The sequence below is a fragment of the Cydia pomonella genome, chromosome 7 (assembly GCF_033807575.1).
Source record: "Cydia pomonella isolate Wapato2018A chromosome 7, ilCydPomo1, whole genome shotgun sequence".
Lineage (NCBI taxonomy): Eukaryota > Metazoa > Arthropoda > Insecta > Lepidoptera > Tortricidae > Cydia > Cydia pomonella.
The window spans coordinates 17,589,130-17,609,746 of NC_084709.1; the positions used below are offsets into that span (position 1 = coordinate 17,589,130).

The following is a 20,617-nucleotide window of genomic DNA, read 5'->3' on the forward strand; positions in this document are numbered from 1 at the left end:
GTCAAATCGCCATACACGTGCCTTTAATGAAGGAAATGAGGAGTTCCCTCAATTCCTCATGAATCCCATCATCAGTTTAGAACCAAATTAAAATGGGACCAACTTGGAGGTAACTTCATCCAAACAAAAAACTAATTATTAAAATCGGATCTTGGGTGTCGGAGTAATCGGTGAACGTACATAAAAAAATAACCGAACATAGAACCTTCTCCTTTTATGAAATTGAAGTCGGGTAAAAAAAAATAGCCACAACCGAATACAGAACCTCTTCCTTCTATGAAATTGAAGTCGGTTAAAAAAGAAGAACCGCCTAACCAAAAGAAAATACAGAATTTATGGCCCATATAATTATCCTCTTATTCATGAAACTTAGCAAACCTCTGATACATTTTAATAAACTAGTAGTTCGCATGCATCCGGAGAGGTGGACTAGCATAGCCACCAAGTGGATGCCGTAGAGGGACGTGGACGGGGCAGGCCCAGGCGGAGATGGCGGGATGACCTGGGCAGCTTCCTGAACAACTAGCTGGAGGAAACACCACATCGGGAATCATGGAAATCAAGGGGAGAGGCCTTTGCCGCGCAGTGGGACACTAAAACAGGCTATAAAAAAATAAAAAGGTAGTTCGTTAGTGTAAACTATTGAGTATTAAGTATATTATTTGTTAATGACGCTGTTGTTTCTTTATTTAATAAGTAGTTTGTTATGTATGTATGGCATGGTGTTCTATGTATGCTTAATGTCGGGGATAGTGCAATACCGCGTAACTAACAAATGCAGTAAGGTCCAATTACCTTGTACATTGTTTGAATTTCGAACTCTTACGACTTTGTTAGTTGCGCGGTATTGCACTACCCCGACGTTATGGGTAGACCTATTTACGAGTAAGTATGTTTATTTATATTAATGTCTTGTATTGTTTCGTTATATTCAATTCGACTTTTCATTATTTTTTTGTTTTTTCCTTGCGCCACGTACCGTACATTCTATTTTTATTGTCTGCGACACCCAAAGGTTGTCTGGAAGAAATCGCTCTTAAGCGATAAGACCGCCTGTTGTTACCTCTATCAAATTGTTTTTGTTTGTTTCTGTACATTTATTTAAACCAAAGAGTAAAAAGTAAGTATATTTGTAATCTATGTAAGGTGTACAATTAAGATAATTGTATTGTATCGATATCCGCGTTCCCGGGCACGCACGCCCATCTCGCTCACACTTACGCTCAGTGAGAGTGAGAGGAGAACCCGAACTTACAGGACACTTATAATTTTCCAGGATATCTACAGGATCCCATCATCAGGTTTTGTGATGTAATGACAATGGGACCAACTGTAAAGTCCTGGAACAAAACGCATTTTTTTTTCAGTAATATCTATGAAAAATAACTAATAATTCACAGTCCGCTGGCCTTTAACTCATTGGGCATGCATTGGGCTGAATAAATTAGTCGTTATCAACGGTATCGGGACTCCCGGCTACAACGAGTGGGTGCTATCGCGCCTCCCGCGCCGCAGCGCCAACAATCGATCTTACTCACTCATCCAACCAAGTGCTCATTTGATTTAAATATTAATCAAACCAAGATTAAAATGTAAACAACCTTAAAAGTTTTCTAATTTCATAGAGAAATTTCCCAATCTTCTATTGTCCATGGATCACGCTATGACGGTTACGTTTAAATCTTGACAATGGCAATCAACAGTAAGCCATATTAAAAAAAAAAAAAAATCTTGACAAAACAACAAAGTGTTTCACTTGGAATAAATAAATACATAAGTGCGTAATAAATTCTACAAAATGAGAACTATTAGTGTACAGCAACCTATAAATTTAAAAGTGGTGAAAATCGAATTGGACTTCACACCCTTTGATACAGAGCCACAAAAAAAGGAGAAGCCGAAGAAAATAATTGTACCCAAGATCAATTACGGCAGAAGACCTTCTGTGGTGCCACCTCCTCCTATCACAAATTATGTGCAACAGGTAAAAATGTACTGTAAAATTCCTTAACTTTGCCGACCATACCAAACATTGCTTGGTTCGAAAACAAGTCTTGATGTTTAGCAAGCTTACGGTTACGTACGGTAATATACAGAACTAACTACTGTTAAAGCTTAAGCTGGCCATACACATTCGGGAATGCCTGCGCAGTTTTGTCAACTGCACAGATAACAAGGAGCGTGTGTGGCATTCAACTGTGCAGTTTTCTAACCAAGTTTACCTGTGCAGTTGAACTGTACAGGCAATATTGTGTGCATGGCCAGCTTTAGAGGTCACAGAAATATTCAACACTGTCAATAAAAATAGTTTTCGTATAGGTATACCTAAATTAATATATGTGGACAAACTTATACATAACGCTCCTACCTATTACTTTATAATAAAGAATAACCTATAATTTCGTCGATTATGTTATTTATATCGATTGATCGTCGTTATAATAATCTAGATTTTACTGTGCATAAATATAATAATCTTAATCCTAAAACATTAATGAGATACTAAATCCTAATATGCACTTATTATTTCAAACCTGCACCTAAATTAACTCAACGACGACATTATTTTTGTGTACAATTTAATGATAATAAAGAGCTTCAACCTTAATTTAACGAGCTAATAAGGAGAATGGCCGAGAGTTTCGTATTTTACGGCCAACTAGGGGTTATTTTGCAGGGAGCGGATTCAGATTTTTTTTTAAATATATTTACGACTTGATATTTATTATTGTGTACTCCTCTACAACCAATATTATATAAGAGCGAATAAAATGTCTTGTAAATTTAAATATGCGGAGGGAGATTCTGGACCATTTCCAAGCGAAAATTAGACAGGGTTTCAGCATAGCTAAGTCTCCGTCGCGTCGGCCCTGGATGCTTATCCAACGTGCCAATCGTTATCACCCTTCCATATTAGTGCGACAGTGACAGTTGCGTTTCGTTCGCTACGGAGCGTTAACGATTGGCACGTTGGCTACGCACCCTGAGATCGTTCATTGCTGTAGCACTAGACACGCAAAGCCTTATAGTTTACAACTTTGATTTTATCTTATTACTCTTATAGCATCATTGACTAGTCTGTGACTGTATTAACCTTTGTATAACAAATACTGCGGCAAAATTTATCGGCGCTGAGCAGATATTAAATAACAATAAAACTGAAATATATATGTCGTCCAGTGTAGTGATGGGCAGCTTGTAAATTTCCAATCCAAAGTGTAAGTTTCAAATGAAAAAAATGACTTATATTTATTAGATTTTTTCGTAGTTTCCGAGTTTTTAGCAAATAGACGCGGCGAGACGACTTTGCTATATAATATGTTAAGATATAGAATTCGTTAAAGCTCTGCCTGCTTTTTTGTCTCAAACTGTACACAAATTTTTTAAATCGGAATTAACAGCATGTATGCCAAATAGAATGAAACGTAAAGCGGAGAATGACCTGAAAAGTTAAAAAATAAATAAAAAGAAAGTAAAAAGGGCGAACTCCCATCCATGGTACATATAACAACCGGGTATGATTACCCTTTAGCCACGCGGCTACTGTCACATAATCTCGAATTTTCCAATCACAATACGTTCTACTGACGTCAGAAAAGTAACGGAAAAGTTACATGAAATTTAAGTGAAATTTATTCGGTAACATTGTGTAATTTTCAACTATGTAATTTTCTTTTTTTCTTAACATTTCTGTCAATTATGTAATTTTCAACAGTTGAAATTGGTACTTATGTACTACTCACCGTTAAAGAAATATATTAAATGTTTCAGATATTGCTTATCGCTAGTTCAGTGACGATTAAAACTTACGAAGTACACTAAGTAACATATCACTCTGATGTTTTTGCTTTGGGTTCCATGTTTTTATTGCGGTTTAGCCTTCGATAAGCTCACATTCACAGTAAGTTTGGACCTAGCCTGGTATATTGTACGGTCACCAGTTTGACCTGAAAAAACTCCGACTATAGGTTATTGTTCAGGTGTTAATACTACGTACGTACGTTAAACTTCTATCTTTTCAGAAGCGGGACGTAAGAGAGTTGGTTCAAGATCTGTTGGATGACTTGTATGCGGACCAGCGGGACTGGGGTACCAGCAGTGCCTTCGACTACTGCCATGCGTAAGTCACAATATGTAGAATTTAGAAATACTCATAGTGTTGTGATCCTGCCGGTGAGTAGGGTTCCCAGAGCTCAACGAGGGTGCGGAGTGTTAGGGTCACCAACGCGCATGTTACACAACTATACAAAAAATACGTCATTCTAATGAACTAAGAAATAAAAGATATGGAGTAAGTAAGTAAGTAAGTAAATATTCTTTATTGCACCAACAATTATACATTTTACATACATGTAAAACTACAAATGATTTTTAAAGGAAAATAGAACCAGGTAACAACAGGCGGTCTTATCGCTAAAAAGCGATCTCTTCCAGACAACCTTTAGGTAGCAGGAAATTTCGAACTCATACAAAAGTCAACAGGTAGTGCAAGGAGCTAAATATGGAGACTATTAAATACAAACACACATACTACTTATATAAGTACTAGCTGCAAAACCCGGCGTTGCTCGGGTTAAAATAAATCGCATGTTTAATGGTATAAAAAATATTTGAGGATGCATTTTTTAACGTAGATAATATAGATTTCTATCTTAGATATTGAAAGACTTAGTCGACCATTAAATATGCGGTGTATAGAAAGTATATTTAATTAATTAACTAATTAACTAATTGAAATAATCATAAGTTAGAATAAAAAACACCTTAGTAAATGGAAAATTTATGTTTTATTCACACAATTATTTACATATGATATTCTACATACTACATATATGATAAATACATTAACATATTACACGTTATATTATACATTTACATTTTGTTTAATTTTTCTATAATACTTGCTTATAGACTACATTTATTGTTTTATTGCCCGGGCTGTAGATGAACAAATTTCGAGGTGATCCTGCTCGTGAGCATGCAACGTATAATTGACCATGTGCAAAGCATGGTTCCTTTAAGTCAACGCCACAGTATTTGAATGTTTGGCCCTGTGCTTTGTTGATGGTCATACTGTAAGCCAACTTCACCGGGAATTGTAAACGTTTAAACGTAAAGGGCAATCCATTTGATATTAAAGGTATTCGTGGTATAAATACTATTTGTCCTTTTTCTTTACCAGTCATTATACTGGCTTCGATGATGTTATTTTGTAGCTGTTTAATACAGAGTCTCGTACCATTACACAATTTTGGCGAGTTCAGATTTCGTAATAGAATAATTGGTGAACCAACTTTCAATTTAAGGCAGTGCAATGGCATTCCTGGAACATTTAGTGAATTCAAAAATTCAGAAGGAAAATTTACGCTTTCTTGTTCATCAGTCATTGTATCGATTGAGTTGTAGATTTTCTCTTCTCCCGGAATCATTTCCTGGATGATGTTGTTGATGCTATTGACAATGTCGTTTTTCGTGGCTAGAATAATGCGCTCCCGTAACCATTCTGAATTAGTATAATTTTCAGCAATACTTGGATACACTTCATTTATAAGTTGTTCCGGTGTTTCAACAGCATTACATAACTCATTAGTTAGTGTGATTTGGCCAGTATTTTCGTCTATTGGATAAGTGCCCTCTCCTATTTGTAAAAGTTTTTCAGCAAATTCTTGGGCCTTTTCATCTCCTGAAATCTGTGCTCTCATATTTGTTGTTAATTTAATTATTTTTACCTGTTCCCATATGAACGACTTCTTCAGGCAAGCGTTAATTTCATCTGCCGGCATTGATTTCGGAATGACAGGTAGCGTTTGACGGAAATCGCCTGATAGTATTAACAATACACCTCCCATTATATTCGTGTTGTCGCGTAAATCTTGAAGTGTTCTGTTTAGTGCTTCTAGGGATTTTCTATGAGCCATTGTGCTTTCATCCCATATAATGGCTTTGCACTGTTTTAATATTTGTCCACGTGCCGATGATTTTGTGATGTCACATACCGGGAATTCGTAGTTAGCTACATCTAATGGTAATTTTAAACCAGAATGTGCCGTTCGTCCACCATCCATAAGTGTTGCCGCTATTCCAGATGATGCTAGGGCGAGAACGATTTCTTTATTTGCACGGATTTCAGCTAGAATTAAATTTATCAAAAATGTTTTCCCGGTGCCACCAGGTGCGTCTAAAAATATTATACCACTTCGCTGATTTTTATAATAATCCATTATTATGTCGTAAGCTTGTTTTTGACTCTCAATTAATAAGGGTTTGTTGTGTTGGATGTAAAGCCTCAATTCGTCGATATTATAATTTGTTTCTCTTAAAAATTCACTGTTCATAACATCCAAATGATTTCGTTTAGGAGATTGAACACCTAGTTGTATTAACGTTTGGTTAGAAATTGCTAAACATTTATCTTCTATCAATATCAAAGCTTTGTTAAAAATTTCTTCATTAAAATTAATTTCTAAGTCCGGATTTTGCTGTCGTAAATCAGCCAAGATGTCATCGCTCATATATTCTCGATATTTAAGCCATAGTCGATTTGGATTAGAAGGATTACATGTAGTTAATATGATTGCAAATAGCTCACGAATTTGACTTGCTGTTGCCGTTTGGGCTGCTTCATTCATAGCTAACTCCCAATGATTATCGTTTTCTAGTAGACCCAATCTTTGACATGCTTCACGATATGTCTCACAAATGTAACCATTGACAGTTTTTAGGTCTTCAAAACACGTTGGACCACGAATAGTGTGAAGTAATAAGCGTAGATAGAAACATTCAGCGTTTTTTGGATGCACTGTGTAGACTCGTCCTATTGTGTTACTCTTGAACACTCCATCATGTCCTTCTACTTGCATTCCACGTTTTCGAGGATTAAATTGTTTACTTGTTGTATCCCATGTATAATAGCTGGGTACTTCTGAGTAAAGTAAAGTCTTAGCAAATTGGTCTTTCTGGCATAATTCAAAAAATGCTGTTAAAGTTGTTCGAGTTGGTGGTTCCGTCGCAACTTTTTGTGCTGTTTCTGTTGTAAAAAACACACGTTGTCCATTTTCTAGGTGGACGGATAAATGTTGAACCGGTGGATCTCGATCGTGTATTGGAAAACTTAAAATTCGCCAAATTGCTTCGTTGGTATTAATGTAACGACCCATTTGATACTGTACTATTTCATCATGCTGGTTTTCATTGGTTAACGTAAAAACAGCCATATCACTGCCTTTGTTAATATATTTGCATACATATTTTATAGATTTAACAGAACTGCAGTATTCAACATTGATATGGGCATTGAACATTTTAGATAAAAGTGGATTATATGGTACTACCCATTGATTATTAACTTGAATTTCTGCATTACCTCGTATTTTAATTTTAGCTGTAAATCCGCCTTGTTCTGGTGATCGACGTCTATATTTAGGATATCCGTCTTCGCCTGTAACTGTTTCGTTCAAAAATGGCTTTGGATAACGTTTCGTACATTTTCCATCTTTCATACACGGAGAATTTCTATTTAGCTCACCACACGGGCCATGAACCATGTTTTTTACGATTATACTATAAAGATCAGAATCTTCTTCCGGGTTTGGAAATTCAGCTTTGATGATATCATCTATTTGATTCGGTTGAATTTTATTTTGGAGCCAAATTAAGTTGTGTGAATGTGGCAATCCTCGTTTCTGCCATTCAATTGAAAACATCCAGCAGATAACAACACCAAATATTTGATTTTTCACAATGGCGTCTATAAATTTAATTTGTTTTTGACGGAAAACTCGGGCAACAATATCATGTCGATCGCTGGCCGTCTGACCATATTGTAATTCTTCTTTGATTTCCATCCATGAAGAATTACATGTGAATGTTATAAATAAATCTGGTCTGCCGTGTTTCCTAACATAAGTTATTGCATCTTGAGCATATTCATGCATGTGACGTGGACTTCCAGTGAATGTCGATGGCAAGATGACCAATTTTCCCATGTTATCGACGTTTCCATCATTTATCATTGCATCTTTCAAATGGATGTATTCATCCGAACGCAACTTTCGTTGATTATGGCGAATAAAATCTAATCTTTCCGTTTCAATTTTAGCATACATGTCTACAATAAACTGCTGAAATAGCTGCCGACAGTTTAAAATATGGTTATATTCACCATTTCTAGTCATAATTCGATAAGCATAGAATTGCATAGCTGATACTTTTTTGTTAGTTTCGACACCTGTAGCTGGATTGATTTGTTGAATATTGAAATGATAACCATCCTCACCTTGCCAAAAAATTAGCGGATATTGTAGCGCATCATAACTACGATGTGTTTCAGCAATACGTTGCAATTTATTACTTCGACGTTGAATAATAATATCACGACGACTACATTCGTTATCAACAATGACTACGGCAACTTCGTTCGTTTGAGGTGCATTAAACCTTCGTTCGTGTTGACCGGCTGGTCTTTTATCTGCTCGAATGACGATCTTATAATTATCTGCAGCCATTTGGTCTAGAGAAGTCTTGAACACATTGATTAGTTGATTATGATTATGAAGTAGACGTTGTAATTTTTGAATAATATCTCGTTGCAGTCCCTGAAAGTTAGAGCAACGTTGGTCTGTTTCAAGTTCATCGTTACCAACAAAGTATATTTGAAGAAATTTTGGAGATTCATTAGACATCGGCAAAAGAGAGCCTAATCGGTGATAAATTTGGCCTTGAACCTTAAAAACCGGGCTGAAATTTTCTTCCTGACATATTAATGAAGCTCCAAATGAAGTCATTTGAAAACAACAGTTGTATCGACGTATATTTTGTAGAAAATGATTGGAATCTGGTGTTTCTCCAGTCATATATGCGAGTAATTGAGGTGGTGGTACATCTAGTGCTGGTAAATTGACTTTACCACTCGAGCAGCATATACCAGCAGTTTCGCCTTTAAATTTCCGGGCATGACAATACTCGCATATCGTATCCATTTTTCCGATGACAATATTTGGATGTTCACTGTATTGTTTTTTGCAATCATAATGGAAAGCCTGAAGTTCTAAACTTCCAACTTTACATGAAGCAGCTCGTCGTTGGCGTAAAGTAGCCATTCTTTCTTTTTTTTTGGTATTTTCCAGTTCACGTTGATCAGCAGATTGACGATTTCTGAGTGATCTTACTCGACATCTGGTTTCTTCATTAATACGTGCTCTTTCCTCTTCGGTTAAATTTTCTCTAATTCTTTTTACTCCTTTACGAATGTTTAAAACACGTTTTTCTTTTTGTTCTTCTGTTTCATTTTGACGTGCTATTTTTCTTCTTTTTGAAACCACTTTGGGTTTTGTAAATACTTTTTTTCGCCTTGGCATTGTAAATATAAAAAAAGTAATAAAATTAATCAAAACGAATATCTTGGTTGTTACAATGATAAAACTAACGAAAAGTTACTCACTTTCGGTTTATATACCGTTGAAAATCGAAATTTCTAGTATCAGAACACTCTAGAATAGTCAAATAGTTTTTACTTTTTCATTTGTTCAAATCACTTCAATTTATGTAATCACTGTTCACTCTTGGCTTCAATTGATCTTTTCGCGACTGTAAACACGGTTCAACTGACAAAAAGTCACTGATTTTCGGTTTATATACCGTTGGAAATCGAAATTTCTAGTATCAGAACACTCTAGAATAGTCAAATAGTTTTTACTTTTTCATTTGTTCAAATCACTTCAATTTATGTAATCACTGTTCACTCTTGGCTTCAATTGATCTTTTCGCGACTGTAAACACGGTTCAACTGACAAAAAGTCACTGATTTTCGGTTTATATACCGTTGGAAATCGAAATTTCTAGTATCAGAACACTCTAGAATAGTCAAATAGTTTTTACTTTTTCATTTGTTCAAATCACTTCAATTTATGTAATCACTGTTCACTCTTGGCTTCAATTGATCTTTTCGCGACTGTAAACACGGTTCAACTGACAAAAAGTCACTGATTTTCGGTTTATATACCGTTGGAAATCGAAATTTCTAGTATGAGAAAACTCTAGAACATTCCGAGGTACTTAATTACGATCTGGATCGTCAGGATTAATTTCAATAGTTGCACACATTTCGGAACTTTCTAGAAGCTTCTAGATTATTCTAGTCATTTCTAGAACTATCTAGAGCATTCCATATCGATTTTTACACTTGCAAACAATTTTGAATCTTTCTAGATCTTTCCAAACATTTCTAGAACTTTCTAGATAATTCCAGAAATTTTTAGAACTTTCTAGATCGATTCTAGCAGTCACACACAATTTTGGAACTTTTTAGATCATTCCAGAAATTTTTAGAACTTTCTGGAACATTCTAGATCGATTTTAGCAGTCACACACAATTTTGGAACTTTTTAGATCATTCTAGAAATTTTTAGAACTTTCTGGAACATTCTAGATCGATTTTAGCAGTCACACATAATTTTGGAACTTTTTAGATCATTCTAGAAATTTTTAGAACTTTTTGGAACATTCTAGATCGATTTTAGCAGTCACACACAATTTGGGAACTTTCTAGATCATTCTAGAAATTTTTAGAACTTTCTGGAACATTCTAGATCGATTTTAGCAGTCACACACAATTTTGGAACTTTTTAGATCATTCTAGAAATTTTTAGAACTTTCTGGAACATTCTAGATCGATTGTTACAGTCACACACAATTTGGGAACTTTCTAGATCATTCTAGAAATTTTTAGAACTTTCTGGAACATTCTAGGTCGATTTTAGCAGTCGCACACAATTTTGGAACTTTCTAGATCATTCCAGAAATTTCTAGAACTTTCTGGAACATTCTAGATCGATTGTTACAGTTGTACACATTCTGGAGTTTTCTAGATTATTCCAGAAATTCCAGAAATTTTTAGAACTTTCCAAAAGTTCCCATGAGTTAGAAAAGGACAGATATATATTTTTTCACATTTTAGCCACCCACAACCACCCACTTCCACCCACCGCGACCAAACTCCCTTACTCCCACCGGGAGACCAAGGGGTATTTACCACCCCAACAGGAAGTTGATTGGAAATAGTGGTGATAGAGAAAACCGTGTCTTTACTTACGCACATTAGCATTTTATATATATATTAAGATTAAAACAATACCTAATATACTAATAAATATACAATATAATATAATACAATATATATATTTATACTTACACATATACAATATATAAATGGCAACTTAAGGTAGAGATAGAAAGTATAGTTTCAGCTGATTTTTGAAAATGGGGAGAGATTTAGCTAATCTTAATTCTACTGGCAGAGCATTCCATAACCGAACAGCCCGGAAGGTAAAAGAGCTATTATAAAATTTTGAAGTAGATAAGGGTGGAGCAAGAATATGAGTCTGAGAACATCTGATAGAAGAGAGATACTTGAAACGCTCTTTGAGATAAGGTGGTGTAGCGGGGTTAAAGAGAATGCCATAAAGGAGGGCAAGAACATGAGAGTCACGGCGAAGACGAATAGGAAGCCACTTGAGCTGAGAACGAAACTGAGACACATGGTCATATTTGCGCAAGCCAAATATAAACCTTATACAGAGATTCTGGAGGCGCTCAAGCTTATTCAGCTGATCCTGCGTAAGGTCAAGATAGCAAATGTCAGCATAATCTAATATGGGCAGTAAGAGAGATTGAGCTAGCGCAATTTTAGTGGCGTAAGGCAAGAAATTTCGAAGTCTGCGGAGCGATGCAATTGCAGCAAACATCCTCCTACTAACCTCACTCACCTGAGGTGCCCAAGAGAGACTCTGGTCCATCATGACACCGAGATTCCTTACCTGGAGAGAGAAGGGAATCTGAATACCGTCAAACACAATGGCAGGTAGAGAGCCAAAATCAATCCGGGCAGTAAGCTTTGAGCTACCTACTACCATAACCTGAGTTTTAGTAGGGTTTACCTTGAGACCGTAACGCTTACTCCAATCTAAGATGCTCTCCAAGTCAGTGTTCATGGCGCAGATAGTCTGTGGTAGATCGGCAACAGAGCCCTGAGAGTATATTTGAAGGTCATCAGCGTAAAGGTGGTAGGAGGACAAAATATTGGAAGTGATAGAGTTTATAAAGATAGAGAAAAGAAGAGGAGACAGCACGCCGCCCTGTGGGACACCAGCAAGCGTGTTGCACCACGAAGATCGAGAGGAATCCACCTTTATACGCTGCCGACGCCCTACTAAATAACTGCGAAACCAGTCAACTACCGCAGGAGATACATTAAGTGAACGCAATATGCCTAGCAAGATATCGAAGTCAACCGTGTTGAAAGCATTACTGAAATCCAAAAGCGATAATACCGTGATCTTACGATTATCCATACCAGCCCGGATATCATCAGTAATTTTTACAAGAGCGGTAGTTGTGCTGTGGCCTGAACGGAAACCGGATTGGTATGGGTTCATGAGCGCATGTCTGTTCAAAAAAGAAGTAAACTGCTGATGTACTAGACGCTCTAGAACTTTTGAGAGGAAAGGAAGAATGGAAATAGGACGGTAGTCTGAGAAGGAGGAGTGACTGGACTTTTTAGGCAAAGGACTTTTTAGGAGATAGTTGTTTTCAGCTTATTTTTTTTAGACGATATTAATGTCTGTTCAGAATCGAACATAAAGTTGTGGTTTAGGATTTGAGCGAGACTAGGGTACCTACTTACCAGTTTTGATCATATAACCATATAAGCTAATAGAAGGTAATTTATAATTGACACTTTCGTAAGTCACATTAATATTTTAAGTCATTCTTCGGTTTTAATTACGTATTCCCAGACGCTACGCGGGAAACCAAGTTGACATCGACAAACACCAAACGAAAGGAAAAAACCGGCCAAGTGCGAGTCGAACTCGCGCACGATGGGTTCCGTACCATTATTAATAAAAATTGGCAAAAAAAATATGTTTGTTGTATGGGAGCCCCCCTTAAATATTTATTTTATTCTGTTTTTAGTATTTGTTGTTATAGCGGCAACAGAAATACATAATCTGTAGAAATTTCAACTGGCTAACTATCACGGTTCATGAGATACAGCCTGGTGACCGACGGACGGACGGACGGACATCAAAGTCTCAGTAATAGGGTCCCGTTTGACCCTTTGGGTACGGAACCCTATAAATATTGTATGCAAACCTTTTACTCTGCGTCTAATAATTTATTTGTAAATTATTCATTGTTCTGAGGGCATTCCATAAAAGCGCAATCGAGTTCTGCGAAGCATAAGTAACCACTTAGGATATTTCACTCTGAACATGCCGCCTAAGGGGTATATTGTATGAAACAGTACATGAACAAAGCCTCGCAGAGAGTATTTTATTTAATAGGTATTATAAATCTTATCATCGTCAGGAACCATAACACAATATTCATTTATTTGCGGCGGCTTCTGATGTGAGGAAACAACATCAATATAATATTGTTTGAAGAAATATTTTGGGGATGTATTGTGAAGGCGCTATAGGCTTGGTAAATATAACGAAACCCTAAAAACAGAATAAATCCGAAACCGATAAAAAAGCTTATTTATCGATGGAAGCGTGGGCGAAGAAAAAACATTTCTTTAATGGTTATGTTTTGTATACGAGAACGAGGCAATATTTCGTCAATTAGTTACCTTAAAATGACACAAAAGTAATGATTATCCAATTACCCAATTTATTAGTTATAGTATCACTCTAAATAAGTTCTTTTGATAAAAAAATAAGTGCATTGAAAAGCTGAATAATTTCTAATCCTGTGTACTAGCTGTTAGTGTCCTAAATATAACAACCTAAAGTCAGGTTCTGGTTATCCACAATGCCTTACGTACTTATAGGTAATTCAACGGCAGCAAAAATAGTTTGAGTAAGTAAGCTAAGCAGAATTTGAAAGCTTTTACTCTGCTCCTGGTTTTTTTAGTTGTCAGACTTTTATTTATCGTTCCTTATCTGTCTGATATAACAACTAAATTTGACTTCTCCGATTCTTGTAAAGTATTTTACTAATTAACTACTATTTATTTTGGTACGACTTCTGTTAGTTTTGATTAGATATTTAACACTAAAACTTTGCTGTCTTTTTTCAGTAGTTACGTGATTAAATAAAGTTTTGATTGTATTTACATAAATTGAAATGAAATTGCCACAAAAATAAATGTAAATGCCTAGACCCACCTCAGCTTAATCAAGTACTTATTGTTTACTTTAGATCAACTTCAGCCGCATCTCTAGCGTCCTCGCAGTCGATTTGCAACGACCACGACGACTCATTCGAGCGAAGTTACTTGGAAGGATTAGGTATGTGTCGATTAAAGTACCTAGAAGTTGTATAGTGAACTTTATAGAAGTTTTTAAGTACTTAGCAATAGCAAAAATGACAAATCTTTGCGCTTCACAACTTTATTATACATTCTGCAGCATAAATCGTTCATTGATAAAAGGTTTAAGCCGACTTTGTTTTAATAAAATACAGATGGGGAAGATCTCCAAAAGCAGGCCATCGAATGGGAGGTCAGGCTGCGAGTGGCTGGTGAACGACTGGCGCGGTGTGTGCGAGTGCGAGACCGGCTTCGACGACAACAGAAGAGGTTGTGCGCTGCCTTCACCGTGCTGCTGCGACATATCAGTAATTATTTATGCTAAACTTTTGTTTACGTTATTGAATAAGGGCTACAGTAATAGATAATAGAGAGGTTAGATCAGGTTGCGACTGTTACAAGTTTGAGTGCCGCCTTCATTTTGCTACTGCGGCATATGAGTAACTATACCAGACTTGTGTTTATATTATTAAATGTGGACTGTAGACGGAATGAAACAGAAATTATTTAAGTCATGCAACGCTGGTACACACTCCTGAATATGTACAGCGAGCTATAAAATTGCAAAGACACATTATGACTGGATTCATAAAGTGGTCATGCCACGTTGTGGCTGGGTGTACATTAAGTATCTACCAGAGCTGGACAAATTGCAGAATGCCTCGCGAATAATCGATACTTCATGCAATTATGTCGTTACCGTACAAGCTATTGTACTCGTACTTTAATCACATGTAGAGCTAGCAAACAGGTCCTTCTATCCAATCCAAATGATCAAAATGAAACAATTTTATTTATGAGGCAAAAGTTACAACTACAAATTCATTCATGAAGACTTAAAATAGCATTACGCACTTCTAAGCTGACTAAGATCGGCGCCTCACGTCTAACACAGCTTGACACTGACGTACACAGGCAGTTTGCGAAATCGATACACAACACACACAAGCACGCTGCTTCAAGTCTCCAGGGCGCATGCCCGTGGCAGGTACCACGAAGCTCCGCTTTCATATCCTTGTCATGCAAACAGGCTACTAAAGTGCATTCAAGTCCTGCGATATGACGATTTTAGGTGTTACCGTGGTACAGGGCCAGCGGTCCCGTCGCTTTATTTCGCGACTTTCCCAGTAAACATCGCATCAGCTGGTCGAATACGCAGTCTCAAATGCTGCCGAGATATGGGGGATAATTTACAATTCCCATCCCGGTTGTTAGTGGTGAATATTGGGAATATCAGGAGTGGTGTGTCGGGGTTGAGGATGGTCGCGTCCGCAGTGACACTGCAGTGGGTCGCTGACTTGGTGGTTGTGTAGTGATATGCGTGTGTTGTCCAATGTGTTCCTTGGCCAGGACAGATGAGTGCCATCCTCAACTCTCTCCGAAACTTAGCTGCCTCTTCGCGGGCAGGCGCAGGTACTTTTAAATTGAATTAATTATAGGGAGTTGACCTTTTCCTTTGAAGCCTTTAAAGTTTTTTTCGAGGCTTACCTTATTATCGTGATCTTTGATACTCACTCACAGACTGATAATGGAGCCTTTGACTAATTATAGCAAAACTGCTCAGAAATAATATCAATTAACTTTATAAACAAAGTGAATAAAATCGTTTTGAGGTTATTTATGCCAGGTCTGTATTATTTATTATACTTTTCCATAAGTCATGACATGCTGGGTAACCTCTACATTAGGTAACTACTTAAAAGTTATTCATGTGAAATACAAATATCTTACAGAAACTGTAATGTGAAAGAACAATGAAAATAAAATTCTTGGTAAAATAAAATTACCCAGCTTCTTTCCCGATGTGCCTAATTAAAACTTGCTTCTCGAAGTCAGGCAGTAGAATGGTACTTAACAAAGAAAGGTTCTCGACTCATGTCTTATTAAAATATCTGGATTTTTAAGGTTCCGTACCTAAGGGGTAAAACGAGACCTTATTACTAAGACTCCGCTGTCCGTCCGTCTGTCCGTCTGTCACCAGGCTATATCTCATGAACCGTGATAGTTAGACGGTTGAAATTGTCACAGATGATGTATTTCTGTTGCCACTACTGCAACTAACGTGATTTTTTGCCGGTTTTATAGAAGACGGTACGGAACCCTTCGTGCGCGAGTCCGACTCGCACTTCGTCGGTTTTTTGTGTTTGGTTAGCAAATTCTAAGAGCCAAAACTTGACCTATAAATAACCAAATTGGATTCAATGGTAAATCTTAGGGGTATAAGGCAAATGTGTGGTTTTAATTATATCAATATTATTGAATTTTTACACGTTTTTAAAAAGGAAAAATGACATAATAAATTCACTGAAACTAGATCATATACAACCAACCTACTAGGTTGAAGTTGGCTCAATAGAAAAACAATTTAATTTCAATTGTACGAGTACATCGTTACGCTGCATACCACAGCAGTTTGATTCTAGTTTAAAATAGCTAGTGACATACTGATGTATCACTATAGCCGAGGAGAGGCGTGACAAGCAAAATTTAAACAGAAGTATATTTTTAGAGCAATTAAGGTAAAACGTTGAAACCCGCGCGATGGCCATATCTTCCGTCGCAAGTTTCGCTCGGCGCGCCATATCTTTTCTAATTTCCTGACTTTACGCTGATGTTTTTCTTGTCTATGATTCTATATGATCTACTATGAATAACATGTATAATTTTAATTCAGAGTAAAAACCGTACATAAAATAATTGCAAGATTATAATAAATATACATTGATGCATAATCTTAACCTCCTCAGACCCAGATGCACTGATGGTTTTGTTTTTGAATTTGAAACTCTTATTTATTCATTCAATGAAAATTCAAAATAAGTAGGTAGGAAAAGGTTGTCTGGAAGAGATCGCTTCTTAGCGATAATACCGCCTGTTGTTACACTTGTTACCTAGCGTTGAATTTAACTGTATTTCTTGTCTGTGTATTTTATATTGTATGGTGCACAATAAAAATGTTTAATATATTTACTTAATCATTTGTGGAATATATGTACAAAAAATTGTACGCAAGGTGTCAGGAGGTAAATTTTTGTAGACAAGTATTTTCATCTTCCTCAGAATCGGTCATATTTTCAATCCAGACAATAAGAACGACGCGCCAGAAGTTGAATTTTATACAAACGTGTGGATTTTTTAATTGCCAATGTATTTTCTATTTATGAAAATTAATTAAGCGATACCGCCAGACAGCGGACAAAAACAACAGGAACGTCATTCAACTTGTAGACACAACCTCCCCGAAATAATAAGGTAGTAACTGTGCATATATCTGAAGAGTATAGTATATTCTGTCCTGTAAAAGCTAGACTAGACGTAATGGCCTGCTTTGAGTCAGCCTAATAGGCTGTTTGCATTAATTTTGACGCTGTCGATGGTGTCCTGTTTATGTTTTTGGCATCGTTGTCTCATAACAGGACTACTATATTTTTCTAACTATAAATATGTAAAACTAGAGGTAATTAGCAATATATTCTAAATTTCTCAGAAATACCTATCTCCTAAAAACTATCACAGCAGAAAGTGCCATAAGGATAGAAAGAACTTAATTTGACGACCGGTCTGGCCTAGTGAGTGGGTCGTGAGTGTCGTGACTCTGCCTATGAAGCCGATGGTCCCGGGTTCGAATCCTGGTAAGGGCATTTATTCGTGTGATGAGCATGGATATTTGTTCCTGAGTCATGGGTGTTTTCTACATATTTAAGTATTTATAAATATGTATATTATATATATATATATATATATATATATATATATATCGTTGTCTAAGTACCCGCAACACAAGCCTTATTGAGCTTACTATGGGACTTCAGTCAATTTGTGTTATTATTTAAAAAAATGAGACGAATACCTACCCCATATACTGATTATTTCAATAATTCCGAATAATGTCAAAAGAAAATGTATTCATTGCAAGACTGCAACATTGCTCATATTTTGTGAAATACGTAGTAAATAAATAAAAACATCGCTCTGATTAATCTCGAGCCTCATGAATTTGAAACGTGCCGTTGCATTATGCATCGCTGTCGTGCATTAAAATAATATAAATTTACTCTACCATACGAAATACGATAATAGTATAAATCATAACAAAACAAGAACTAATTCCAATCGTTGCAATTAGAATGGATAGATATACAATTCAAACTTCAGCCAAGTCAAGTGCTTCTTGTCAGCCAGCACAATGGCACAAAAAATGTAGATACCTATTCTAAAATACGTCCCTGGCTAAAGAACGCGGCAATGAAACCCATGCGACTGTACCCTCTCTACCAGTAGGTGTAAGGTGGTGTAGGATAGACGCCGTACCCCAAACAGCAAACTTGCCGTGACTTTAAAGTCAGTCAAATAATGTAAGACCTAAGCAGTATTATTATTACGCTTAGTAATGTAATTGTAATTAGGATTGTGCCATAAAAGAGCATTATCTTTCTCACGATGTTTTCCTCCACCGAGAAGCGACTGGTAAGACAAAAACTCAGAGCAGAGCAGGGGTTTGAACTCGCGACCTCCGAATTGCAAGTCGCACGCTCTTACCACTAAGCCACCACTGCTCCGTACAAGGGCAAACGTTATAAACAGTTGACAGTCCGGCCAACAAGCTAATAATAGTAAATCTGAGCCTGTCATCTGTTATATTTTATTTATTAACCGACTTCAATTTCATTGAAGGATTCGCTTGTGGCAATTGGCGAAAAACGGAAATATTAAGGGTTTGATGAAAAAAAAATTTTTTTTTAATTTTATGACGTATTAAAAAAACTACTTATTAGATCTCGTTTAAACCAATTTTCGGTAAAAGTTTGCACGGTAATATTACCATCTAGTAAGTACTAAGTAGGGGGGGGGGGGGGGGGGGGGGTGACACACATTTTACCACTTTGGAAGTGTCTCTCGCGCAAACTATTCAGTTTAGAAAAAAATGATATTAGAAACCTCAATATCCTTTTTGAAGACCTACCCATAGATACCGCACACATATGGGTTTGATGAAAAAAGATTTTTGAGTTTCAGTTCTAAGTATGGAGAACCCCCAAATATTATTGTTTTTTTTTCTATTTTTGTGTAAAAATCTTAATGCGGTTCATAGAATACATTTACTTACCAAGTTTGAACAGTATATTAGCTCTTATAGTTTCGGAAAAAAGTGGCTGTGGCATAAACGGACAGACAGACGGACATGACGAGTCTATAAGGGTTCCGTTTTTTGCCATTTGGCTACGGAACCCTAAAAATGGAGAAATAAAAACTTTTTACAAAAAAAAGTAAACCGACTTCTAAAATTATAAAATAAAATATTATCCTTTTATAAATCCGACTTCAAACATATCAGTTGGTAAAGCATATACTTAAAAATGGATAGTATTATATTTTATCCTTTTTGAAGTATTTGCTTTACGAAGTATGTATTGCAATAGTTATGATATAAATGGCATTTGCAGTGTGCATAATTTATTGAAATTTAGTCTTGCTCAGAAATATTTGGACACCTTGGCTGCTTCGAAATATCTGATGGCGACTGTACGTCTAAGCCGAAACGAATGGACATAGAAGTTTTGCTGGCCGGCTTAAACAAACACCGTACAAATGCGGTGACGCCACACTTAAGTAACCATCACTTCTAGATTGTCCTCTTACTGTCAGTAAACTTTAGCACAACTGCATGACAGCTGTATAAGTATGTACAGCCACACACCGCTGGGTCATTTTGTCAACCGTGTCTCCTGAGGACATACCGCCGTGCCGTGGGACTTAGTGAATTTGTGTAATAATGTCACCCATATTTCGGCAATATTTAATTTAATATACCGACAGTTAAGGGCCTGATTGAACACTTGACATAAATTTAATCCTTTTACTCTAGTCCATATCTGCACATAAGCTGTTTACGAAGTTTTATTTAGTTTTATTTATTCGTCCCATTGTCTGTAAATTTTTAACCGACTTCAAGATTTCAAAAGGAGGAGTTTATCAATTCGGTTGTATGTTTTTTTTTGTTTAATGTTTGTTACTCCATTACTCCGTCATTTCTGAACCGATTTTGAAAATTATTTTTTTGTTTGAATTTATATATATACAGATTGGTCCCGTTTTTGTCAAAACTCAGTTCTGATGATGGGATCCACGAGGAATCGAGGGAACTCTTCAAATGTGAAAGGCATACATATAGTGAAATTTGTATTTTCTTTAACAAATCAAGCATTTACATTTAAAAGTGACATTTGATGAAGTGGAACTGCTGATGATGATCAGATTGGGACTCTTCAACGACGCATAGTACACGTTTGGCGATTTGTCCTCTTC

General features: G+C 36.4%; 1 protein-coding gene and 1 long non-coding RNA gene across 3 annotated transcripts in view; one reads left to right on the plus strand and one right to left on the minus strand.

The window, feature by feature from the left end:
- Positions 1–1,742: 1,742 nt before the first annotated feature.
- LOC133520028 (uncharacterized) overlaps positions 1,743–20,617 on the plus strand; it is a 32,331-nt gene continuing 13,456 nt past the window's right edge. Inside the window, exons 1-4 of one of the 2 annotated variants that reach the window (XM_061854282.1) lie at positions 1,743–1,984; positions 4,023–4,120; positions 14,203–14,291; positions 14,467–14,619. In XM_061854282.1, the coding sequence (XP_061710266.1) occupies positions 1,799–1,984; positions 4,023–4,120; positions 14,203–14,291; positions 14,467–14,619 (526 nt within the window). In that variant the 5' untranslated portion in view covers positions 1,743–1,798. Of the gene's footprint in view, positions 1,985–4,022; positions 4,121–14,202; positions 14,292–14,466; positions 14,620–15,574; positions 15,725–20,617 lie in introns of those variants that run through there. The other variant, XM_061854281.1, reaches the window with a different exon arrangement.
- On the minus strand, positions 14,378–15,255 carry LOC133520030 (uncharacterized). Its single transcript, XR_009799692.1, has 2 exons — positions 15,167–15,255; positions 14,378–14,603 (listed from the first exon to the last, which is right to left on the minus strand). It is a non-coding gene; the product is annotated as an uncharacterized LOC133520030 (long non-coding RNA).